Raw genomic sequence first — 26,276 nt, 5'->3', positions numbered from 1 at the left:
TCATTTTCATTTCATTTTACACTAGGGGAGACTCTCAGAGGCCAAGGCAGTTGCACTGCACCCGGTGAGAGTGACCTAAGACATAAATGGAAAATATACCATAAAGGAAAATTAAAAAGATCCAAATAATATAATGGTAAATAAACATAGTTGTGATGCAATTATCCATAACTCTGATGGCATTGACAAGCAATTTCACATACGTTGTATTTATATGTGGCATGGTTAACTATACAAAGCATAAATCGAAATTAAATAGGGTGTAATTATATATGGTTGCCATATGCTCATAGGTTTAAGTGAATGGTATTCAGTTGATAATATATGGCATTATTCAGTTCTGCATCTTGTGACGAATTCTTGTGACGTAGCTACCCTGCCACATGATCGTGACATCAATTGACGATGTATTCCCATTTAACTAATTAGAAATCGCCCCCGAACTAGTTAAACTTTAAGTGGAAGAGCAATATTTTTAGTGGAAAGACCAGTGAAATCAACTGGTCGCCAATCCACAAAGACTAAAATTAACGGATGAATAACTAAATGGAGTTAATAGATTTCCACTTTGCCCATGTGACGAATAGTGGGGGTTTGGGTCTAATGAGTGAGCCTTTATGAAGGGTGTTTCGAGGCAAACTTTTATAACTTTCTTTCAATACATTCAGTGCTGGCTTGGGTCAGCTAAACAAAAAAATGGACTGGCTCATTTTAAAGTGGCTGTTCCTGGGGATATTTACAAACTCGTTAATTCTTTCTGAAGCGAATATTAATATCGAGGGTAAGTAAGATTATTGACCAAAATACAGATGAATCTAAACGGCCTCAGTTCTCGGGTATTCCGGCTAGGTGACGCTGGGATAGGGTAATAGTATAACTTGCACTTTCTGGCCGGGTTTTATTGTTTCTCTTTCGTGGTCAAAGTGAGACATCTGTTAGTCGAGATATTGAGTAGTGTTTTGCCAGATGCGTGCACGTTTCTAGCTTGTGACTGTTGTACCTCTTCACTGAATCTTCCACCTCTCCTCCTGGTAGGTGTGGACAAATGTGGATTATTTCACCAGGCCTCCTGTGGAGATAGCTGTGCCCCACTTTCTTGGCTCTGTGACGGAGATGAAGATTGCCCTGGTGGTGTTGATGAACGATGTGGTAAGTTGAATTTGAAACTTTGACATCACCACCTCACTGCACCTTGTAAGAGAATCGTTCATAAGAGGTCAGAGGGAACCCCCTACAAACATTCCCTGTCTAATTCTGTTAAAATTTTGACTGTTCCTGGTGGTGGGGAGTCCCGAACTAGGTAGTTTGAGGATAACCTTCTAGGACTGAGGTGGGAGATTTCTTCACCCAGAGAGTGGTTGAATCTGTAAAATGCACTACCACCAGAAAGTAGCTAAAGGACTATTTGGAGGGGGTGGGTAGGATCAGGGTATTGAACTTGATCAGCCATAGCGATGAATAGTGGAGCAAGCTTAAAAGGCCTGAATGGCCTCCTGCTTATTTTCTAAGTATCTGATGGGGATGAAACTGATCATTTGAAATCATTGCTGTTTAAATGTGAAACCATGTGGAGTAATTGGTTGTCAGTAGGATCAGGGGATGTATGCTGTGGTGGCCTAATGGTGATGAGGTGTGACTAAGAGCACTTTTCTTTAAATGAAGTCTAGAGACTTCTGAAACAAATAAAAATGCAGCCAGAGTAAGTGCAATAGAGGGAGTAGAATTCTGGGAGGAATAGTAATCCTGCTAAGACCTGTGTCCCTGATGGAGCCGGTTGTTTTTATTCCTTCAACAAATACTGGCCAGGCCAGTATTTGTTGTCAAGCAGGTGATGGAGAGCTGATGTAGATACGTCCATAGTACAGTTGGGGAGTTGCAGGATGTTTACCCAGTAATAAGAAAAGGGATGATCTGGTTCCACATCAGGATGATGGTGGTTTGCAAAGGAATTTGCAGTTTGTTCCCCATGTGTTGCCTGCCCTCTTCTGGATGAGGGGAGGTTGTGGAATTGGAAGGAGCTGTAGCTGTGATGAATTGCTATCATGCATCTTGTGTTGTACACTGTCCTTGTGGTGGTTGGGGGGGGGGGGAGGGGAAGAGAGAAAAAGTGTGTTGTGCTAGAAATTCTCAACTTTGCAGAGAACACTAGTGTACAAAGACTGGAGGATTCAATTGGATTCTCAGGAGGCTATGGGCTAATTGTGTACTAAATGGTATTGTGTGCAGGGTGGTTAGAGCTTCCACTTGAGCCTTTATTAATGTTCAGGTCAAGTTAAGACTTGCTGGAGGCCAACTTGCATAATTATATTTGATATTCATGAATCTGAAATATTCATCGGGGAATTTGGTCCAGAAGAAAAGTCGGTATCAAAAGTGACTTTGTGCCAGTACTTCAGATCTAACTTTAAAAATGGCAATTTTTGCAGAAAAATATACTGAACAACTAATTAACATTTGCTGGTCTATTAACTTTGTGCTACTGAAAGAGCCTTCATTAATATTGCAATTGCTGGAAGCTTGTTTCAGCTTCCTGATTACCTGAGATTGAAATCCAGCTATTTAGTCAATTGATTGCATATTTTATCAGCTTCCTTTAACTATCACAAATAGATGGGGCTCCATTAAGGATGCAAAGTTTTATTGACTATTAAACTTGACTCCGCAATTTCTCAGGGAATGGACTAAAGACTCAAAATGATAGAAGTTAAATTAATTATTGCAAAGTATTCTAAAAGTGAGTGCTTCTACCATCCTGAGCAACCATATTACTGAATGAGCTTTTGCAGTTAATAGTCTTGGCATATTTTTTAAATGATTTGATTCATTCATCATTTCCCATTGTAGTAAAAATGGGAGGTGTAGTGTACTCTCCCAAATTTGGGTCTGACAACTACAGTGGTGATTGTACAAGAATCAGACTTTCTCTACAATGCAGAATGAGGCCAATTGGCCCATAAAGTCTGACCCTCTGAAAGAATGCTCAATCCCTGTGACCCCCACATAGCTGTTTGGACACTAGTGGGTGATTTAGCATGGTCAATCCACCTAAGCTGCACTGTTGGGCTGTGGGAGGAAATTTGGGCCGGGGGGGGGGGGGGGGGGGGGGGGGGGGGAGAGGGAGAGAAAGAGGAGAGAAGGAGAAATGGATAAGCTCCACACTGTCTCCCTGAAGTTGGATTTGAACCCAGGTCCCTGGTGCTGAGGCAGCACTGCCATCATGATGCCCAGCCATTTGCAACCAAGCTTGCACTGTGGTAAATTCATCAAACTAGGATAAGCTTGGCTTTGAGTTGTACAAAGTAACAAATGGAGATGCTATCAAACTTTCCTCTTCTGATGTGTGGTTTTGAAGATTATTAACTTTTGAAACCTGTATCCTAGACTACTCCAAATGTGGTGAAGGCAAAATCCAGTGTTCTGATGGCACGTACTGCATTGATGAATGGAATTTGTGTGATGGCAAGGTGGACTGCAGTGATGGTTCAGATGAAGTCAACTGCTTAAACAAGACCTGTCTTGGAATGCAATGCAGGAACCAAAGATGTATCTTGAAAACTGCAAAGTGCAATGGTGTTGATGAATGTGGTGACAACTCGGATGAGGAATTGTGTGGTGAGCTCTGTGCTGGAATTAAGTATCATGGGTCTAAATGAAGCTGGGCCAGGTTGCTCTTGTTTCTATTCCATTGGAGATTACATTAAAATATAGTCCTAGGAAACCTGATTAAATTGACATTGTTGTAAAATGCAGTCAGATCTTTCCATCCAGATCATGAATCATTCATGTGATAGGCCAGGATTTAATGCCCATCTCCAATTGTCAAGGAAGGTAGCAGGTTCAGAAGGCTTTATTGGCTTCTAGGATCCCTGAACTGGAGTAGACGGTGCTGTTTGTCCACGCTAAAAACTGTCTCCATGCTTCAGCCTGCACACAGCTCTGTGTAACCGACTTAGTGCAGGTCATGGATAGTACTATACTGAAAAGTCCCCATCGACTACTGAATAATAGCAAAGCAATTCAGTCTCCTACGGCCAGGGGTCATCTACAACAGCTCGAACGAGTGTTTTTAAAGTCTGTTTCCATTTTAAACCTTTGGTTTTCTATAGTATTTAAATGTTCTGCACTCATTGGAGACGTAGTCCTGTACACTTAGATTTGGAAATTAAAATGCATAATTTTGCCAATAAAACCCACATTTTAATATTGGACTAAGTTGTAATCTATTCTTGGCTGCAGAAGCTGAGCATGAAGGAACATGTGCAGAATATCGATGCAGCAACAAATGCCTATCTGAGCATGAAATATGTGATGAGATACAAGATTGCATTGATGGGACTGATGAACCTGAATCATGTGGTAAACATTGGACTTTTTTTTTTCCTGCCAACTATCTTAATGCTGAATTTTTCAAGCCTCTTGTTCAATTAATGTAATTTGTGCCTTCTCCACAATGAATTGTGGCCATCTCCTGATGGCCTTTGTATCTCTAGCTTTGTTTGTGGAGTTGCATCCATCTCCCTTCTGGCTTTCAGTGGAAAGGGAATTGTGTATGGGACTGTTCCCCATTTTCAATGTTGACATTTTACCTGCTATGTGCAGATCAACTGGTTAACCACCCAATGGTGGTTTTGCAAGGAGATGTCTAAATTCATAGTTGTGCAAAAATGTCTTGTCCTGTTTTTTAGGTAAGTGTTGGGACAATAATGGAGGCTGCAGCATCTTGTGCAAAGAAACTATTTGGGGTGCACATTGTGCTTGCCCAGCTGGCATGGTTTTACAACCTGATGGCAAACACTGTTTTGGTAAGTAATCAGCAGTTTGAGGTTTAAAATTACGGCTCTATACAAAAGTGTTGATTAAGATTAATGGATATACTAGGAATGCGATTCTCTGGCTGTGTTGCAAAGCTTCCTGTGGCCTTTTCTGGCGGCCTGCATCTCGTAGGATACAAGCAAGTTCTGAGGTGTCAGAATTGGCACTCTGCCCAAAAGGAATGGGACCAGATGGTGCTCGCTAAAGTAGGTTGTAAACATAGTTCAGGCCTCCCTTGATACCAGGGGCACCTATCAATGTTTGTCCACAAGAGTGTGACACTGTTGAGGGGGCCATGCCTGTTGAGGAGGGGGGGGGGTGAAGGATGGGGGGTGGCTGAAGAGGGAGGGACTCCATATTGCAGTGTTCTCACTCGGGGTTATGGGATAGTTACCATGTGTGGTGGGGGACCACGCTCACGTTGGGGCACCATTTCAAAATGGCAGCCTGATCTGAGTTCAGCTCCCTAGTGCTGAAATATGTGCTAAACCAGTGAACTGCCCCCCCCCCCCCCCCCCCCAGGGTCAAAAGTGTCATTAGATGGATGTGGGGAACTCTGAGAAACCTGCCTGCTCCAGGTTTGTGCTTTGTTGGCCCCATCTTTTCAGTCTAGTATTGTGGCCCACACTAATTGGATTTTGGCATCTACACGTCATATGGACAGTCTTATTGGCTGCATAAAGATGGACACTTTTCATAGTTCCTACATCTCACCTGTTTGTAAAGCCTAATGTACACTAACCTCGTGGCAGATTTACATTCTGCTTTTAGTCCCATTCTAATATAGTGACTTATTGTTTCCAGATGGTATTCATGGGGCTAGCTTTTTGTATACAGACACCTACTGAAGGCTACATTTACTAAGCACCATGGGGATACTGTATTCCTTTCCCTTCCTTGCCACCTGCCAACCAAGAGTGATGCATGTTGGTGATGAATGGCATAGGCAAGGTACCCTTCATGAATACAGTGTCACTCGATCATAACTGGGCATTCAGTTGTGCCTCTTGATATTTGAGAATATGATTTGGAGATGCCAATGTTGGACTGGGGTGAGCACAGTATTTCTCCTTCCTTGGGCGAGGAAGGAGCAGTGCTCAAAGCTAGTGTTGGAAACAAACCTGTTGGACTTTAAACCTGGTGTTATAAGACTTCTTACTTTGTGAATATGGTTCAGGTTTTAAATCTCACAGCAGTGGGTGTCGCTGCAAGGTGAACATTTATTGTTTCTCCCTTTAATGAAGAATTAAACAATGGGCCTTGATTGGATCAGTGTAGGATTTGGACTGCAGTTTGCTTCATGTCCAAGAGTTACTTATTGCGTTGCTGTGATTGTCAATGGTTTCAGTCTCTGTGGTACAGTGGACCTGGAGTGTAGCTCACTCCTGGACCTTTGAACATTCATCTCAATCTGATTTTTATATTTTCATGGAGTAATAGTGCAAAAAAATTAATACAAATAATGCTCCTGGCTATTTAGTGGAATTTCCTGGGGAGCACCACTTAAGAATGGAAATGAAGGAAGCTGAGTGTTTTGGCCTCATCGTGCATTTAAAACTGTCCAAGGCAAGATCTTTATCCAGGCATGCTGAACCATTGTCAGTCTGACCTTGTCTAACGTGACCACACTTTCAACAAGGCCCCATGTTCCCTTTTTGCACAGCCTGCATTCCCCACCCACTCCCTCTTCTGCCCACTGTGCTACAATTCCTTCCTCCCTCCCTCATTGAACTTTTAAACACTGACGAGCTAGATTTAATTTGAAGCCTAAAGTATCTCTTCCCATGATACTGACATAAAAAGCCTGCCCCTCACCTGCTTAATCTGCAGTATTTGTACTTCCATAATTGTTAATTCTCAACTGTCATTCTAATAGCAAATGTGAGCTTGTAATCATTCTCAAGTTTCCAAAAATTGTTAATTCTAATGGTCCCCCAGGCTTTTTCAGTATAGACCACTTTTCTTCCCTGGGAATTTTAAGAGGTTTTGTGTAACTCTAGGTGTTGGGCAGAATTAACTACATTGAATCTGTCATTTCCTAAAATGTCTAGGATTAACGATCATTCCTTTTGCAGTGTGCATGTTTGAAGATGAATATTCCTAATGCTTCATGCACCTGCACCCCACCTCCATATATAAATGGGTAGAAAGAACTAATAGTAACAGACATGACTTGGACTCGTGTGATATTGGCACCCACAACAATGTTTTTATTTTGCAGAAGGCACCACTTTAATGTTGATGGCAGGATCTCAAAGCCTAGGAGTACTGGATTTGAACAGCAGGAGCCATCTGTCAATTGGAGTTGCTGAAGATGTTGTGGCTATTGCATATGACCAGGCAAAGTCCATATTTTACTGGGTGAATGTGAAAGGGACTATATTTTCATTAGCTGAGAATTCCAGCTCCCCAATTTACACAGGTATTATTTTTTTCACTTCAATATATTGCAAGAATGAGTGCATCCTATGCAATGTACATTTTTTATTGCTCACTCGTAGGACTTTGTCTCCATCCTGTGGAATCATTGCACAAGTTTTAATTGGCTTATTAGGCTTGTAGCTTGTATCACAAGCCTCATACAAATTTCAATTAAACCTTAAAATAGGTTATGAATATTTGGTATATCTACTGAATTAAGCAATGATTAGCTGTTACTTCATTTAGTTTTCGTTGTTGTAGTGGGGAGGCTTTTCAAAAACTTGACAGACGGCAACCTTTTCCAGTAATCCTTGAAGATGGTAAAAGAGGCAGAAATAGACATTGGACCACTGGAAAATGTGGCTGGAAAGTAATAATAGGAAACAAAGAAATGGCAGACAAACTGAATAGTAACTTTGCATCAGTCTTCACAGTGGAAGACACCAGTAGGATGCCAGAGCTCCAGGAGAACCAGGGGGCAGAGGTGAGTGCAGTGACCATTGCTGAGGAGAAGGTTCTGGGGGAAAGGTCTGAAGGTGGATAAATCACCTGGATGGACTACACCCCAGGGTTCTAAAAGAGATGGCTCAGGAGATTGTAGAGGCATTGGTGGCATCTTTCAAGAATCACTGGAGGCAGGAAGGGGACCCAGAGGACTGGAAAGTGGCTAATGTACCCGAAAGGGAGGCAGAAGGTGGGGAAATTATAGGCTGGTTAGCCTGGCTTTGGTCATTGGTAAGATTTTACAGTCCATTATTGAAGACTAGATTGTGGAGTGCTTGGAAGTGCATGCTAAATTTTGACAGTCGGCAACTTTGTCAAGGGGTGGTAATGTCTGATAAATCTGTTAGTTCTTTGAGGAAGTAGCAAGGAATTTAGACAAAAGGAGAACCAGTGGATGTGATTTTATTTTGATTTCCAGAAGGCCTTTGACAAGGTGCCACACATGAGACTAAGAGCCCATGGTGTTACGGGTAAGATCCTGAACAAGTAGGCCCTTTGGCTCAATACAATCATGGTGGATCCTCCATTTCAATGCCATGTTCCTGCTTTCTTCCCCATACCTTGATGCTGTCTGTATCCTGAGAATGTTCCCTGGTTCTAGACTTCCTCTAGATTTCCCAACCAGAGAAACATCTGTTAGAATTAATGTTTCAATCAGCTCTCCTCTCCTAAATTCCAGTGAATATGGGCCCAGTTGAACCATCTTCCAGGATAGCCCAGTGAACCTGCATGTCAAGTCTGTCCAATAGTTTGACCAAACCTGCATACAATACTTCTAGTGTGGTTTAGCAAGGCCCTGTAGCTGCAGTGAGACATCCCTACTTCTGAACTCCAATCCTTCTTGCAATGAGCACCAACATGCTATTTACTTTCCTAATGCTTGCTTCACCCTTTCCACTGACTGGTGTGTACCAGGACACACCGATCCCATGCACCTAATATCACTGTTCTGTTTCTAAATGTATAATTTCACATTTGGCCACACTGTACTGCATCTGCCATGTTTTCCCACTCGCTAAAATCATTGAAGCCTCTTTGCATCCTCTAATTCCACCCTGAAACTTGGAATTGTAATTTAGTTCCATCATCCAGGTAATTTATATAATGTGGAGCTCCACTGATCCCTGTAGTACCCCACAACCATCACTGCCTGCTGCTCAGTGGGAATAAATGGGCCTTTTTTTGTTTCTTGTCTGTCAACCAATTCTGGGGTTTGCATGGTGTGGTCCTTAGAGGTCCACATCTTCCCTCGTAATTTGGATTTGGGACCCTCTTGTTCTCTCCAAGGGATCCTGCACCAGATTGCTAATTAATCCTTTCTCTCTGCACAGTACCCATCTAGAATGGCTTGTTCTAAGTCGCCCTGTTGCACCCTTACTGAATGCATCTGATTTCTAACTTCTCTGGATCTCCACTACTGGTTTAGGGGGTGTATAAGACAACATCCCGCCCGCCCCCCCCCCCCCCCCGTGTTTTCTACCCCATGGGGCATTTCACACCTCCCCATATCCTTCCTTGCAATGCATTTATTTCCTTCTTTACTAACAGTACTACCTCATTCCTTCCCTTTTGCCATCCTTTAATGCCCTGAATGTTCAGTTCCCATTATAGCCCATCCTAATTGCCTTCCAGAGATGTTGATCCCCTGTAAGGGCTGAGATCTGAGGAGACCCATCAACAGCTATCAATTTTGAGGGGAATGTTTTAACCAGTGTTCTGGAGTTGCTGCAATGTATTTTGGTGCAGGAGGGAAACATGATGGATGAGATGCAAATCAAACGGGTTGAATGATCAATGTTCTTGAATTTCCTACACCGTGTCTTGGGGTCATTGCATCTGGAGATGGTTGGGCCCAAGTAGTAAATTTCTCACTTGCAGCTAATGGTATTGGTGCTATCAAAATTGCACTTGGGGAGGGAGGGGACAGAAGGCAGAAGAAAAAGTGTGGAGGAACCATTCCCCTCATTTGGGTGTCTTCATTGATCTTGATCTCCCTTCCATGCTTGCTGTCTGCTGCCACTTTGGTCTGTTTACACAATATTACACAATAAACCTAATAATGATGACTTTACAATTGACTACATTTTGATCCTTTATCAAGATGCCAAAGGAGTGACTAGTATAGCTGTTGACTGGTTCACTGGGCTAATTTTCTGGACCAACCACCTTGAGGAGAAAATTTGTGCTGGCATGACGAACGGCAATGGTTTTGTGACTATTCTGGAGAAGAATACAAGGCCAGAGCAATTGGTGCTCTTTCCAAGAAAAAGGTAGGAAAATCTGCCATAGAATCGGGTTCCAAACACTCTTCCATTTGTTGGCTGAAGAAGGTGCTCAGCAGATACCGATTACTTCTATGTAACAGCATATTGCTGATATAACATTGTGGATGCAATTCTCAAAGACTTGTGTGTTGCTGCCCAGGGAGGCCAGGAACAGTATACAACTAATTAGTCCACTTAACAAGGCCTCGTAGCAAAGGCTCACCAGTTGATTCGCTGGGACCATACAGCCCACCCGCCCCTAACCAGGTCGAGCAATATTTTTGCACAGCCAACCCCCACTCAGCTTGCAGCCATGGCACTGAAGACTCACCGAAGACTGCTGCACCCAATGTGTGGCACCAAGGCCAACAATGCTAGGTTGGTGACTGCAGTGCCGGCTCTGTTGCATGACATCAGCAGCACGAGTGAAGGTGTTGTGCAGCCATGGCTAAGGGCATTGGCAGAATGTCCAACTCACCTAGGATGTGACCCAGTAGCAGGCTGATCTTCAGCACATGTTCCACTCTGAGATGGGAGTGGGCCAAGGTGTTGCAAAGCTTGTCCCAGTCAAGGGTGGGCATTGCGGAAGCACTGCAGTGGATGGCTGTGCTCCAATCTCAGGAGCATTGCCGAAGGTGTTGACAGTGGTGCAGACATCGGGGCTGGCAGAGCCTGGTGATGGAGGCAGCTGAGACTCTAACCAGCTGCCCCTCTGTCCCAAGGTGAACCCAGGGCCCTATGGGCACAGGGGAATGGGTGCCAAACCAGACCCTTCGCATGGAATGGGGATTGTGGCCATCAGCTCCCCTGAGTTGCACTCTGGCTACATCTTGCAGTTGGCACACAGGGAAGGGTGGCATGGCTGTGCATATTCCAGGGCTCTGTCCTCTAAGAACACCTGCCAGGGGCTTCAAAGGCCACAGGATGTGGTACACAGCTGGATGCTTCCACTTCAATATGCATCCTGGGGATATGACACATGGGCACCAGACATAGCAGTAGAGCAAGGAAAGCGAAGCATGTTGAGGATCCCAGAGGGCACCTTATCCACTATGAAGGCTGACCTCTGAACCTTGGCCCATCTCCTCTTATTTCTTCTTTCTCTCTCTTCTCCCTTCCCCCCCCCCCCCCCCCCCCCCCCTTCCATGTCAAAGTTTGTATAGTTTTCCACCTGGGCAAACAGGGCATCTGTGACAGATGTCAGATGCACCTGTTGTGGCCTGCACAATGCCACTGGTCCCTGATCAAACCCTGGAATGATTCCAAGGCATAAAGGGCTGTGATGGCCACAGGTGTGTTGTACTTCCTCTGGTGCCATGTCTGAGCACATGGTGCAGGTGTCGCACCAGAGCCTCGTGCAGCAAGGGCCAGTGATGCCTGTGCCCCCTGGGGCATTGCAGGCCTCCCCCTCTGGGTTCCTCCCTGATCTGGCAGCCTGGCCTTTGCACCACCCGGGTGTGTTCTGTGGCATCCAAAATACTGCCACTGCATTCAATATCTAAGGAATTGGGTGTTATACTGATAGTGGTGGATCCCACACTTGGAACGCCCTAGCCATGCACTCCTGCCACAACAGACCCACACAACTTCACATGGACCAGGTATTGGTCCCATCCCCTGGGTGTTTAGATGTTGGCTGCTACATCTGTGGTCTTGTCTGGCAGTGCCCAGGCATTGCAGTCTGATTGGGATGCTAGGCAATGAAGTGCTCTACGATTGGCAATTCCTTATCAGCAATAGCCTTCAGCTGCATGGCAAGAGGCCTCTGCAGTTGGCTTATGGGTGTTTGGTGGGGCAGATGGGCAGGGACAAGGGTTGGCCCTGGAACAGGTATACAGGATCCAGGGGTTAATGAGGTGGAGCAGCTTCCCAGAGGAGGGTGCCCCACACTGACCAAGCAAGAGTAGAAAGCCCAGTGCCCCTGGGTTCTGCCTGTAAGTAAAGATGGCTGCTCACCACCTCTGCTCTCGGCAGAAGCCCATCTGCCAGGTTTGTAAAGGAGTACTAATTGACGCCAGCATGACAACTTGCTGGGGAATCTGCTGAATCACAAAGTATTGAATACGAAATGGGGCTTAAAAGTGGTGATAATTGGCTTCTTGTCGTGCTACAGTAGGATCCCAATTTCACCTGCAGGAATAGGTTGCATCACAAATCGATCTGGTTCTTGTTTTGGCTGCTAGCCTTCAGTTTCCTCAAGCAAGAGCACAATGTGGCCAGAGAATCTTGCACTATATATCAAATTGTGCATTCGCTCAAGCAATTGCAGCGAGGCCAGAGAATCTTGCCGTATCCAATTGCGTATTCTAAAAATGTAATTGATGGAAAAATCAGTCGGGTATGCAAATATCCTGATTTGACCAGGGTAACAACTTTGCAGTTAATGCTGTTCACATTTCAAGTGTTTCTACACTTCCATTTGTCAATTTGGATATTAAATGTTAATTTAATGAAGTGTGGTGGGATGAGTAGCTGAGTGGTCAATTACTTTCTCTGGAGGGGAGGGAAGCTTGTTGGAACAAGCAACACTTTGCTGCGGATAATTGAGGTTGTTAACAATTACAGGATTTGGAGAGTGAAGCAGACTGGCCAGTGGCTCTGGGGAAAATGAAATGCTGGAAATACTTACTGGCAGCAACTAGTTGCCTCCTGTTGGATAAACTGGTCAGCCTCCTATGATTGCATGCTCATTTAATTTGTACCTTAGTGTTTGCCTAAAATGAGACCTTTTTCCTTTCTCTGAAAGAGCGAGCCTTCTATTGAAATGGTTGAGGTGCTTTGTAGCAAAAGATTTTTTGAAGAGTGCCACCCACATTTTTAAACCAACAATTTGAATGTAACCATTTTTATTCAAAAGAAATGGAGGGCAATGTAATTATGGTGCAACTTTGACTAATTCTATAAGCCTTATTTGAAATGGTATATTGGATTGTTAAAAGCATTTGAATGATTTTCAATAGAATTGAACAAGTAATTTTTGCGATTTGGTGGGAGGAAAGTAGGAGAATCTTGCAGCAAAAGCCCAGGAGTAAATGTGTGCTGTTTTGTTTCAGTCGCATGTTCTGGGTAAACCAGAGAGACAATATGTACTCCAAGGTGCACATTGAGACAGCTGGAATGGATGGCTCGGGAAGAGAAATAGCTGTGGTTTTTGATTCGGTGAAACCAATTGGACTGACTCTTGACTACCCAGTGGAGAGACTTTACTGGTTCAATAAAGACCATGAAGTAAGTACACTCCTGCATCATTGGGGCACTCAGTAGGCAGATGTGATGGAGATTTTGGGGATACAACTTTCCAGCTAGGTAGTTCAAAACCTAGCTTCGTGGACAGTAATTGTAGTCCACAAATGCTCTCTTGCAGTTAAATAAATCTTTACTAGACAATCTTGTTTGTGTGCTTGAGGAACTGACCAAGAATGCATTGTTGAGCATTCCCCTTCACATTGTAGCTACAGGCTGGCCATCTTCTGATAGGTGATACTCATGAGAATTGAAGGTATTAGTCCAGTGTCTTTGAGAATTTGATCATGTGGTGATTTTCCAGGTAGATCTTGAGGAGTGGAGGGAGGAGAGAAATAGTAGTAATTATCTCCTGTGCAGCCTCTACAAGCAACATCCTAGCTGTGCATGTCTAGAAGCTGGTGAATTAACACTTTGTTTTGTACATTTTAAAGTCTGTTGAAACGGCCAAGATAGATGGCAGTGAGAGATTCTCATTATTTGGCTTGGACATTAAACAACCTCGAGGATTTTCAACATTTGAAGGCTGGTTCTATTGGTCGGAACCAGATAGAGTGCTACGCACGTCCTACAAAAGACAGAAGGAGGTTTTGCTAGAACCTGCACTAGTATCCATACTGGCTATAACACATCAACATCAAGGTAAGTATGGTGTTCATTTTTCCATGCATAGCTGTAATCTGAAAATGTATATTTCAGGCAGAAACTTCAAACAATATCTCTTTTTTTTTTACCAACCATATCTCTACAAATGTTTTCCTCCGTCAAAACCATGACTTGCCTCCTGTTATTATTTTTGTTCATGTTGCCCATGGGCATTGACCCCACTTTGAACTTTGGTGTCTCTGGCTCGCCATAAACCAATATTGTGTTGCTGCATGGTCAGCTGCTCTGGGAATGAGCAAACACTACCTAATTTTCAAGCAGCTATCTCTTAAAGCTAGGAATGAAGTAACGAGATCAGAATTTACTTTTATTAAAGGATAGGTACTTCGGCCTGAGGCGTGCACACAACTAGATTTGAAGTGAAGGTGTTCCTATGTTCTGAACTGGAATCACTTGCAACTTCTATACTAATGTGCACACTTCACTCCAACCAAAAAAATGTTCTGTCCTGTTGACGTTGTGCTGAATTTTAACCTTGGGTTCCAGTGAGTAGTTGAAGGGTCATCTAAGATGGAGCTTCACACAACATACAGAAGCCCATTTTAACGTATTTGCCAGCTATTAAGTAGGCACAATGGTCTGCAGCTCCAGCTATGCCATTGACTTTCAATGCTGCCTCCTGGAGATCCTCCCTCCGGCTTCAAGCTTTTTTAAGCCCTCATGAACTTGTGCACTCCACCATTGTGAACTCTGACCCTGTCAGGTTAGGAAAACTGGGCTGATCTATGGACTGTAAGTCCATCTAAATGGGAATGTAAATCCATGTTGGCCTTGCATTGAGGTAGAGATGCCCCACTAACAACAGCTTGGAACATCTCATTTTTCTTTTGTACTTTCATTTGAAGCAAGTTCATTTGAAGCAAGTTAAGAGACCATTTCTCCTGTCACTAAATAAATTATTCTTTTTGGAATTGTAGATACTCATCAGTGTCAAAACGCAGAATGCAGCCATATATGCTTGCTCTCTCCAGTGAACATTAAAGGCTACAAGTGTGCTTGTCCTCGAGGAACATTTCTAGTATCGGGAAGATGTGACGGTAAATTCATACCATATTGAGTAATGTTTGTTGAAACTATAAAATGGGTTGCCTGAATTTGACATGCAATAAGTTGTGCATGTTTAAGGATTACTGGAAATGCCAGTGTATTTCTTTAATAACTAATATAGTTAGTACTTTATAGTACCAATCTCTTTTGGATAAAAAAATTAGGTTGCCAGAAAGACCCCAGCTCAAGCTGGTCCTATAAATGTGGCAATTTGTGCACTTAATCCTATTCTAAATCTAGCCTTTTTTTTAATGAGACATACCAGCCAGCTTTCCAACACAATCCTAAACCAATTCCCTCTGAACCATGAAATATATTCTAATGTTTTTGTAATGCCAATCTGTACTTCAATCCCATTCCTAGCATTTCTGCCTTAGGTTATTAGCAGTATGGCAGCTGTCACAGGATCACTTTGGCACAGGCTTGCATATTGACTGTAATAAGTAGGTTATTCGTAGAGGTTTGGTCCAAGCACTGAACCCTGCAGAGTACAAATTTCCTCTTCCTACCTCTGTACCCTTTTTATGATTGCTGTCCTTTTTAAAAGATGGCTTTCCATTTGTTTCAGATATCTGAAAGACTTGAGCATCCATTTTTCTCATCAGAAAGCAAAAAATGGTCTCTAATTCAATTGATCAACTTTACCTCTTGTGCATCAAATGAGCTTAAAATTATCTCCTGGCATTTCCATTCCTTTTTTTTTGCATCAGTCTCTCTAATATCAGCTGTTGGATAGGAATTTCATTCTAAATTGTTCCTGTATTTGTAGCAGTGCTGTTTCTTTCTACAGCATAATTCACTTGCATTTGAAGCATAGTTTCTCCTATTCAACTGAAAGCAAAATGATCAACCTTCCATGCTCCAGTTCATACTTTTCAAGTCTCTAATTCCTGCACCTTGAGTAATAATAGATGTAACTCTTCAAACTTGCAGGAAACCGTTCTATGTGCACAATTAACAATGGAGGCTGTTCAAAATATGACATCTGTGTGCAACACACTAATGGGGTTTACTGCATTTGTCCAGCAGATGAGGACTGTTCTCCAGGTAGGTAAACTCTTAATCTAATTTTTCTGGTGCTGGACACTGGCTTGTCAACTATAAAGACGTGTGCTGGACATCTCCATTGTTGTAGCAGCCATGTTCTGAAATTGGGACGGTGTGATGCATTAGTAGGTTCAATTCCTGTACTGGCTGAGGTTATTTGTGTGTTGCCCCTTTCGAGGTGTTGTGACCCTCTGGTTAAATCGCCACTAGTCCACTCGAAAGGGGAGAGCTGCCAATGGTCCACTGGATCATCTAAATGGTTGAGTCAAAGACTTGCAGATGACTCTGACCTACACATGTTCTACAACTGATTTTTATACCATCTGAACTACCTTTCTCGAGTCTTTAAAGCAGAACCGTTATGCCAACTGTTTCTCTGAAAGCCAACTTGGTCAGCCATACGAATTGTGCTGTTTGTATTATAACTGTCGGATTAGCTTTTCTTTAAAATACAGTAGCCCTGGGTGCAGTTGCTTCCAGGGTGCAGATTGACTTTGATTTTGTTTGTTCTCTAGATACTTGGGAAGTTCAGCAGGACCCGAGTTCAACATTGCAGTGTGACCGTACCTTCTTTCTTTGTGACGATGGAACCGAATGTGTCAGCCTCGAATACAAATGTGATGGTGACCAAGACTGTCCTGATGGGTCTGATGAGACGGGGTGTTCAGATGTATGTGATGAACCAGGTAACTAGCCACTGTTCTGAGACTGTCCAATCACTGCTTCCTAAAATGAGAAGCCACAAAACTGAACCTCGCCACCTTTTGGATACAATGCAATTTTTTCTCTAAAATGCAGGACAATTGGCATCTCTGGCAAAAAGGATTATGCCAATAATTGGCATCTCATTCACTTTTTCAAGGGCTTCATTTTTTTCATAGGCTGTTTCATTTTCCTTCAGATTCATTTCGGTGTTTAATTGGGACAAGCTGTGTTCAGGGGGAACTACGCTGTGATGGAATTGAGCACTGTCCAGATGGATCTGATGAAATTAACTGCATGGAAGTGACAGACACTTGTGGTTTCTGGTGTGATGATCACCAGAGATGTATTCCTTTGGACTGGATATGTGATGGCAGTCATGACTGTAGTGATGAAACTGATGAATTTGGATGTGGTAAGTTGAACCAGTTCTACTTCTCCCTGCACCTGCAGACTTTGGCACTTCTCCAATTGGCTGTGCATGTGCTTGAATGTTGCTGACATCCCCTCCTGTATCCTATCATCCGCATCAGCTCTACCTTGTCCAACGCTCTACATCTGACAGGGATCCAGCAAACCTCTGACCCCCCCCCCCCCCCGATCATCCTGCCTCCAACTGATGAGCATCAACAACTATGGAGCTCACTAGATTGTGCCTCAAAAGCCCCTCCACTAATGTTGCCCTCCAGAGGTGTCTATGCACTGGTGGAAGATATGACAACTGTGACACCTCAATGGTGCTCTCCTTGTGGTGGTCTCTGGGGGGGGGGGAAGTGAAAGGGAGAACTATTCTGGGTGGAAGATGGACACCTGTCGGTGCAGGAAGAATCATTTTCTGACATGCACAACTCTCTTTTGAGACATGTCGTTGTATGAAGGGGCAGTGGATACTCAAACTGTGCAGGCCAAACCCAGTGACAGCTCCCCTCAGACAAGCCCATTATTTCCAGGGCCTGCTCTTCATAGGTGGTGAGGACTCTGACCTCTGGGCTCTGCCCCCATCTTGGCCCATTATAAGCAGCAAAGGGCCATCCACTCCTGCAGGAGGGCATTGTGCGAACTGCACACTTCTCCTTGGGGAGTCCATAGCAGGTGGTTGTGTGGGTACTGTACATGAAGGGGCTGTGCCTGTGTTCTGATGATGAGCACTAATCAGATGGGAGGGGGGGTGGGGCAGATTTGCTGGGTGGAACTGATGCCAGGAGAGGGATGGGAACTGCAGCTTGAGAGGTTGGTCTTCTGACATTGGGCAATGGTCCTTCTAGTCATGCTGCCCATACTGACTGCAGCCTTGCTGGCCCTGCTGCTGGTCTTCTAACCCCCTCACTAACAGGATGCCATTGTATATCTTATCAATGGCATCAAAGAAGCCTGACCAGGTCTGTGTTCTGCCATGCTTGTATTGATGGGGGCTTGCTCTTGTTCACAACAAGAGACTAATGGAAAGAAGTGAGTAGGGGTTCATTTTCAGCATGGAGTGCTGTACAAGCTGTGAGCGCATAGCTGTCCTCCAGACACCCAAGATGACACTTGGTTCCAGCGATTGGGTCCAAATAACCTATTGTACAATAAAACATTTTGAAAATGCTAACCTTCTCTGTTGGTGTTCAGTAAATCTCTGGTGTTTATTTGCTGCTATCCTGTGGGGAAATTATTCATGTTTTAAAAAGTTTTTCTGTTTGTATCTAGGATGTGGCAGTGATGACTTCAGCTGTGGTGATGGCCAATGTGTCTCTTTAGCTTTCCGCTGTGATTTGAAATATGACTGCAGGGATCACTCTGATGAGCACAACTGTCCAAAACCAAAGAAAGTTCCTTGCAAGCCTGATGAGGTGATGTGCCCTGTCAGTAAGGAGTGCATAATAAAGGAGTGGTGGTGTGATGACTATACTGACTGTGAAGATGGGCTGGATGAACAGGTAAACAAATGCCTTGCATCAGCCTCTTGCTTTTCAGGCAAAATAAATGGGAGCTAATGATATTTGCCTTGTTTAGCCACATGAGTCTAACTAGTGCAGATAAGCAAACTGAATCACCTCATGCTGAGCTGGCCCACTCCTGGGTTGTCTCAGCAGCACACTCCTGGCAGTATAATTCTCTACTCTGGTTACTTGTCAATGGGATTTCCCATTGAAGCCACCAGGAAACCCAAGGGAGGTGGTCACTGCTGAAGGAAGAGACTCTCAATGGCCAGAGAATTCAGGGCAACAGCAATAATGACAGATCTCTGGGGGTGCCAAGGAATGACTCTGAAGCTGTCCAGGAAGATTTTTAATTGGTGTTCCCAAACCATTAAGAAACAGCGGAGCAAGAATACCTTAAATTTTAGATTTTCGTGTTAATCTAGGTCAGTTAAATGGCACCAGGTCAATCTTGCTTATTCCACAAATGAGCAATTCATGGGTTTGCATTGTCCTCCAATATTTTGGGTTCACTTTTTTTTTCCTCTTCTCAGAACTGCAAACTTTCAGAAGTCAAATGCAGAGAATTTCAGTGGCTGTGTGGAGACCACACTCAATGCATTCCAGATTTCTGGCATTGTGATGGACAAAAAGACTGTAAAGATGGCAGTGATGAGATTAATTGTGAGTATCAAGATCTTGTCTTGTCTCACTTTGGCCTTGTTTAGTGTGTGTAGGCATCCGTTTATTAACTTCTGCCCTTAACAGGCCAGCCAAGACCATGCAGGAGCTCTGAATTCCAATTCCAATGTACTATGTCAGAATGCATCAACATGAGTTTGGTCTGTAATGAGAAGAATGACTGTGCAGATGGTTCAGATGAGGGTGGAAGCTGTAATCAGAACTGCAAAAACTGTACGCACATGTGTTACAAGACACCACGTGGACCTGTAAGTATTTTGTGAAGGGAGGCAAAATCCCAGTAGAATGACCTGAATTTTAATCATGGAGTTCTACCTAGACTAATACAAAACCACACCTGGATATTTGTGTCCTTCATGACAAATATGTTCATTTAGGGCATTTGATAGGGTGCTGGTGGGTGTGTAGGTGACTTCTGAATCTTCTGTCCAGATTTCTCCTGCAAATGAGACTGGATACACACTTTATTTTGGACAATTGGGATTTTCCTCCTCATTGTATTTTTTCATCCTCTGCTTACTTGCTAAGGAGACTGCACCATTTGTCTGGTGCAAAAGATCTTGGGAAAGCTTCTCTCCAGAGATTGTAGTGCTACTTTGTCCACACTTTTAAGCTTTCCATAGGTTTGATTTGGTGAATGAACATCAAGCATTCTGGTTGCATGACGAGCCCAACCTGAATATTTTTGCAATGCTAACGACTGGTCATCTTTCTTTTTCTCTATTCAGAAAATCAGAACCATTAAAGCTCATGCGTTCTGTTATCTGATTGACGAGACAGCTGGTACTGCTGTGGAGTCACAATAAGATGTATCTCACTTGCCAATCCAACAGTCATTTTGTGTTGTCCCTGCCTCCATTTGGGAGATGTTTTAGTTTAGGCCCTCCTTCCTGTAAGAAATGCCTGCTGGAGATGGGAATACATCTCTCGGATGTGCACACTGGCAAATCTGTCTAACTCTGCCCCCAGGCCTAAAGCTGAATATTGTAATGTGAGGCAGTCACATTTTTCATGGAAACTTGAATTGGGGGAAACTTGCTGATCTATAACTTTTTTTTGTTGCAGAAATGTGGCTGTGAGAGTGGGTTTAAACTTATCACTGACTTGTCAATGTGTGTTGATGTTGATGAATGTAAAGAATTACCAACCAGACCATGCAGCCAAATATGTCTTAATATGAATGGAACATACCACTGCAATTGTCACACTGGTTTTCTGCTTCACAATGATGGACACAGCTGTAAAGTAACAGGTAGGAACAGTCTAGACTCTCCTTGCCAGAAGTACTCTTAGACCCCAAGACTCCACTAAATTCTGGTTCCGGTTCAATGTCCCTGGAAGTATAACTGCCTTGGTAACAGGAACCTCTCCGATACTGCTAAGCCATGTTCCTTTTGTGGGGCTCAAAAGGAACAGATTTTGCATGTCCCAGCTAAAAATGTAACATGGGATGATGAAGCAAAAAAACCTGAGGGTTGGGGTGGATTGCACCAGGACTAATCTCAACTGAGCTACTAGAAATTGAGTTTTTAAAAAAAAAAAAGAAATTGAGGCTAATGCCAGAAATACCTTGTTAGAATGACTAAGCCAAACCTCATGTGGAGGTCTTTTTGTTTGATCAGATGCAAGATTTGCATTAGTTTATTTCACTTGAGGTTTTCACTCAAGAAGCTGAACACCTTGCAGATTGCACCATTTAATGGCCAATCATATCAGTTTGACCAGGAAAGCAGGCAAGGCCGGATGTTAAATTTCACTTGTGCCAAGTTTTCAATGAGGTTGTCATAAGTGCCCAATCCCTTTGCAGGTGAAAAAAACAAAGTCATCTGCTATATGAAACTGCACTTCCATTTATTCTAAACTTCAACAGTCTTTGTTTAGCCCAGTATCCACAATTTGCCTATGTATCCAATCATATGTTATTGCTTTTCCCACTTGCAATTCAACAGTTGGCCTTCATACCATTTGCAGAAATGTCCCCAGACCAGCTATCTAACATTTTGCCACATTGGCGAGAATCAATTGTGGTCTGATTCTAATTTTGGTATTACTGCAAATGCCCTGCCCTTTTTCAATGAATTGACTGCTACGTCCAGTATCTTGGTCATTAGTTAATTGGCAGGTCGAGCAAGGAAACTGCTAATACTCCACTTGATCTCATTGGTTTTTCTCCTCTGAATGAAGTTTGGATTCCAATATCCCTGCCAGTCAGACTGATCACCTTGCTACTGTTCTAATGCAAGGCAACACACAACCCACACATTGATTATGGCCAATCCACCTAGCCTGCATATCTCTGGACTTGTACAAATGGGGCTTGGGTTTTTACAGAAATGCTTCATAATTTTGCCTTTCTATTCTAAATGTAGGTGCTGAGCCAGTTCTTCTTGTATCCATTCACCATGATATTGTGTTGTATGGATTGCACAGTGCTAAAAAGGAGATTCTTCCTGCTATTGCAAAAAATGCTATCCTCTCCATGGACTATGACCAGAAGGAGAAAGTAGTTTTTTGGGTTGACACCTATTCTGAAAGTATAAAGTGGATGAAGCTAAATCAACAAGACAAGGGAACACTCATCAAAGGTCAGTTTTTAAAATTGAGCTGGCTTTACTCTAGTCAATCAAATTAGACCAAAAGCAGAATACTAAATCTAGAAATGCATCATCCAGTGTTTGTGTAGGTGGGTTACAATTTTACCAGAGCCTCAAATGTAATTAATACTTGGTCTGCATGATTCCACTATCCTACAAAGGTTTATTTCCTAGTAAAACAAATGCTGGAAACAAGGTTAGCTCTGGAGAATGAATGGCTGGATGTTTACAGTAAAATCTCTCCTGGTAACTTTACAGTATCTGAAATCGGGTTACATTGGGAAGCCTCCTTGCAGTAAGCTCAGCCCTGGAAAATAAGATTTGTAAATTTTATTCCTGGCTTGCTGATTTAAATGCTTCAATATTGGCTACTTGCCCTGTTTGATGTCACTCTGCATTTAGTCATGTTCTTAACTTTATTTGGTTCAAACAAATATGCACTTGAAGCTCCAGAATGATGACCTGGTTACCAAAAGATATCCTGTAAAATTGAGGCAAATGTTCAGTGGTGGATTTGGAAAATTATTTTAAACAAAACTGATTTATTTAATGGGATTGCAGATGCATTCTCAGTTTTGTATTCCAGGAGGTGACTTGCTTCCCAATTGATGAGGCTAGAACCACCTGGATGGAGAGACTTTGGGCATTTAAATTTTCAGACTTGTGGAGTGTGATTTAATGGAAATGACGACTATTAAAGATGACTCCGCTAAATTTCTAGGCATGGTGCCAGGGGCCCCTGATCTCTGGGCAACCCAGTGCCAATATGCCTGCCCATGTTTGCAGAAACCAGCACCTGCTCGTGGCACTGGATGGAGTAAACATATTCCATGTTGACTGCCCACCTGATTATGCAAATGTGGTTCCTGACCTCATTGGACAGGATCTAGATCTGAGAGACTAGGCTGGTAAATCTCTCATCCTGAATCAGGTAAGTGAGGCTGATAGATCAAGCCCATGATGTGTAGGAAAGCTACTTAAAAGGGTATTCATCAATTGTCAACTGTTGCCTGGAACAGCATAAGGTACAGGTTTGTTCAGGTATTGACACTGCTGAATGGCTGTTCTGATTTATATTTTGTTTAACTGATTACTTGAAGCTTTTTGGTAGTAAAACCTGAAGATCACCCAAATGGTCCTTCTGGGAACAATAATACCCAAGCAGAGTGAAGAACATTCTACGTGTTTCTAAATTCATTTCTATGCCCTGCAGGAATCCAGTCTGACTGTATAGCTGTGGACTGGGTAGGCCGACACCTTTATTGGACTGATGGAGTTGCTGGTTGTATTCTGGCAGCCAATTTGGACCTTGCATGGAATGGACCTCGGGATATTACTATTGTAGTTGACACTGCTATAGGCCAACCTCACTCTTTGGTTCTGCAGCCACTTAATGGGTGAGACTTTAATTAAATTTGAAGTTGGAGAAGCAAATTCATGCCTGCATATTGTTTAATCTTGGAGCTGGTGATGCAAGACAATTTTTTACTCCACACTGCTGATGCTAGGCTAGTATATAAATTTTACGCAACACTGTTCCATTTTAATGGTGTGGTGAATGTTTCTGATGTAATTGGTGCAGTATGCATGGGTTAGTATGTGATTACTGCAGTAATGTTTTTGCAAGTCTTGGTTTGAAGGGCAGCTGGACTTTATGGAGAAATGCAATGTATTGTGAAACTAAGATCTCACATTCCAGCCATGAATATTTGCTGTGAAGTTGGGCTAATGGTCAATCAGTTTGATCTATCTGTGAACAGACCAGCAGCTGCACATTTTGTGCCTCAGTTAAAATGATTTTTGCATGTGAAAAATCTTCCTGAAAAGCTGGCACATTGACACAGGCAACAATCTGCCAGCTATGGTTTATCCAAGATGCCTTTTTTGAAACCACAACAGCAAGTACTCTAGCCTAAAAGTGGATTGACTAGAGATGGCTGTTTGAGTGGGAGATAAACATCAGCTGGGATTGTTTCATAGCCTATTGTAAGTTAATAATGTAGCATATCCCTATCTGTAAAATAGTGTTTTCTGTCTGGCATCCCAACAGCTGTCCATCTGGGATCATGGACAGTTAATCATTATGGAGAGGAAGGTCTAACTTTTAATAAATCTAGAGTAGCAGTGTTGAAAGTTGCTTGCCTAAGACTGAAATTGAGGAATCCTAGCATGTGTATATAAGTCAATCTTTGTGTTCTTCTACAATGTAGACTAATGTACTGGGCTGAGATTGGAAGTGAGCCACACATTGAGAGAGCAGGCATGGATGGAACAAACAGGAAACTCCTTGTTAAAAGTGGGCTTGGTTGGCCAACTAGCTTGACTCTTGACCTGATTGGCAGGAAATTACTGTGGGCTGATGGCAAGTTACATTGTATTGGTGTGGCTAATTTGGATGGCACAGATATAAAGGTATGGAATTTAAATTTTAAATTGCTAATTGTCACTCAACCATGAAATGAAATTGAATTAACATTGTTTTCTAACAGCTGTTCCAGCTTGTGCATACTCGCAGACCATTTGCTGTAGCTGTGTTTGAGGATGAAATCTACTGGTCTGATGTGGAATTGAGGACTGTTCAAAAAACTGACAGATGGGGAAAGAACAGGACTGTCCTCTTGAAACGTGATGTTCAACCATATGGATTAAAGGTAGTGTTTTCATTTAATTATATGGGGGAGGATAGCCAGAGGTTTAATGGGTAACAAATCTCTATATGCCAAAACTGCCAACTTCAGAAATCTCTGCAGTGCAGAAGAGTCCATTTGGCCTAGCACTAACTCCAAGGTCCAGTGTCCCCACATCCCTGTCATACCACCTACCTTTTTAGACACCAGGGAAAATTTCACACTCCGTCCACTTAACCTGCACATCTTTGGGCTGTGGAGCACTTGGAAGAAGCCCATACAAGGTCTGAATGGAACAGAGGTCCCTAATGCTGAGGAAGCAGTGCTGACCACTGCCACTATACCCAGTTGACCAGTATGTGGCTAACCTTCATCCCAGTCCACTGGTTCCAAGTACTATCCATTGTTAAGTACTGTTCAAGGCATGAGTACCAAATTGCTTGTTTCTCTTTGCCAAATTCCAATGGAATGGAATGTCACAGCACCCCCCCCCCCCCCCCCCCCCCCCCCAGTGCATGAGGAGTTATTGGGCTGATTAGGTTGATTTATTAGCTTTTCTGTGGCTACGTGGGGCTAGATAAAATAATTGACTGTTTATGCATTGCTCCAGAGGTCACTTCACCTTGGACCAAAACCTGCTATCCTGTGTCCCCTTGACCAATCCCAGATTCCCAAGTCTTTCCATGGTTTTTCTCCAACTTTGAGGGAATTTTTAATTTTTCAAAAGCTAATTTTACAATTGGACTGCATTTCAAGCTTCAAAGTAGCAATTGCTGAGCTTGGGTGTATTTGTTTGTAATCCTGATATGAACGAAGTAATGCTAAAGATAACATTTTGAATAAAAGCAAACTGTATTCTCTCTCCCTCTCTCTCCATATTCTATTTCTACTATCTACAGGTGATGCATGAGGTTCTACAGCCACAGGCATTGAGTCAATGTGACAAAATGGGATGTAAGCATTTCTGTTTGTTAGGCCCTGGATTGAAGGGGAGCTGCCGATGTGGGCAGGGCATGTTGCTCGCGGACGATGGTGTGACCTGCATGAAATCAACTGATGAGCCTTTTCTCCTTGTGATCTCTCCCACTGTTCTTACTCTGGTAAGAACTGAGGATATTAAAAACCTATAGCATCTATCTTGACCACATGATGACCTGAATAGCTGTAGTCACATCTGCAATTGTAGGAAATAGTCCATCTGAACTGCAATATAATAACTATTAGTCCAGACTTGCCTAGTTTTATTTCCCCCTACAATTACTCTAATATCAGTGAAGGCTGGATGTGCGGGTGAAACCCATGCATACATGATAGAATGTGCAAACTCCACACTTTGACCTGGGTCCTCAAGGATAGGCTGCACAAATCCGAGAATAACATTTTTAAATCTAAATTTGGAGTACCCAATACACTTTTTTTCCAATTGGGGACAATTAAATGTGGTCAATCCACCTAGCCTGCACATTTTGGATTATGGGGCAAAACCCATACAAAAACCAGGGAGAATGTGCAAACTCCACACAATGAGCCAGGATCAAACCTGGGACCTTGACGCTGTGAGGCAGCAGGGATAAGCCACTGCCACCATCCTAGAATAAACTTGGCTCTCGCTCTTGCACCCCCCCCCCCCCCCCCCCAGCTCAAGTCCAACACCTAACAGTTTATGTACTTGTTAGTTCAGATCTTCACTACTGCATTTCTCATGACTTTGGCCTCATTTACTTCATGCAATTTTAGGCATTCCAT

General features: G+C 43.1%; 1 protein-coding gene across 1 annotated transcript in view; it reads left to right on the top strand.

The window, feature by feature from the left end:
- Positions 1-637: 637 nt before the first annotated feature.
- LOC119970207 (prolow-density lipoprotein receptor-related protein 1-like) overlaps positions 638-26,276 on the top strand; it is a 31,042-nt gene continuing 5,403 nt past the window's right edge. Inside the window, exons 1-22 of the mRNA XM_038804454.1 lie at positions 638-781; positions 1,036-1,149; positions 3,382-3,612; positions 4,237-4,356; positions 4,686-4,802; positions 7,034-7,234; positions 9,839-10,007; positions 13,055-13,229; positions 13,679-13,886; positions 14,828-14,947; positions 15,891-16,004; positions 16,520-16,690; positions 16,906-17,121; positions 18,396-18,625; positions 19,162-19,291; positions 19,376-19,557; positions 20,375-20,561; positions 21,679-21,894; positions 23,117-23,300; positions 24,114-24,315; positions 24,393-24,554; positions 25,430-25,630. Coding sequence (XP_038660382.1) covers positions 697-781; positions 1,036-1,149; positions 3,382-3,612; positions 4,237-4,356; positions 4,686-4,802; positions 7,034-7,234; positions 9,839-10,007; positions 13,055-13,229; positions 13,679-13,886; positions 14,828-14,947; positions 15,891-16,004; positions 16,520-16,690; positions 16,906-17,121; positions 18,396-18,625; positions 19,162-19,291; positions 19,376-19,557; positions 20,375-20,561; positions 21,679-21,894; positions 23,117-23,300; positions 24,114-24,315; positions 24,393-24,554; positions 25,430-25,630 — 3,735 coding nt within the window. The 5' untranslated portion in view covers positions 638-696. The remainder of the gene's footprint in view (positions 782-1,035; positions 1,150-3,381; positions 3,613-4,236; positions 4,357-4,685; positions 4,803-7,033; positions 7,235-9,838; positions 10,008-13,054; positions 13,230-13,678; positions 13,887-14,827; positions 14,948-15,890; positions 16,005-16,519; positions 16,691-16,905; positions 17,122-18,395; positions 18,626-19,161; positions 19,292-19,375; positions 19,558-20,374; positions 20,562-21,678; positions 21,895-23,116; positions 23,301-24,113; positions 24,316-24,392; positions 24,555-25,429; positions 25,631-26,276) is intronic.

Source organism: Scyliorhinus canicula, chromosome 8 (genome assembly GCF_902713615.1).
Source record: "Scyliorhinus canicula chromosome 8, sScyCan1.1, whole genome shotgun sequence".
Classification (NCBI taxonomy): Eukaryota; Metazoa; Chordata; class Chondrichthyes; order Carcharhiniformes; family Scyliorhinidae; genus Scyliorhinus; species Scyliorhinus canicula.
Note: the sequence above shows the minus strand (reverse complement) of the source record. Positions and strands in the feature narration are given on the sequence as shown.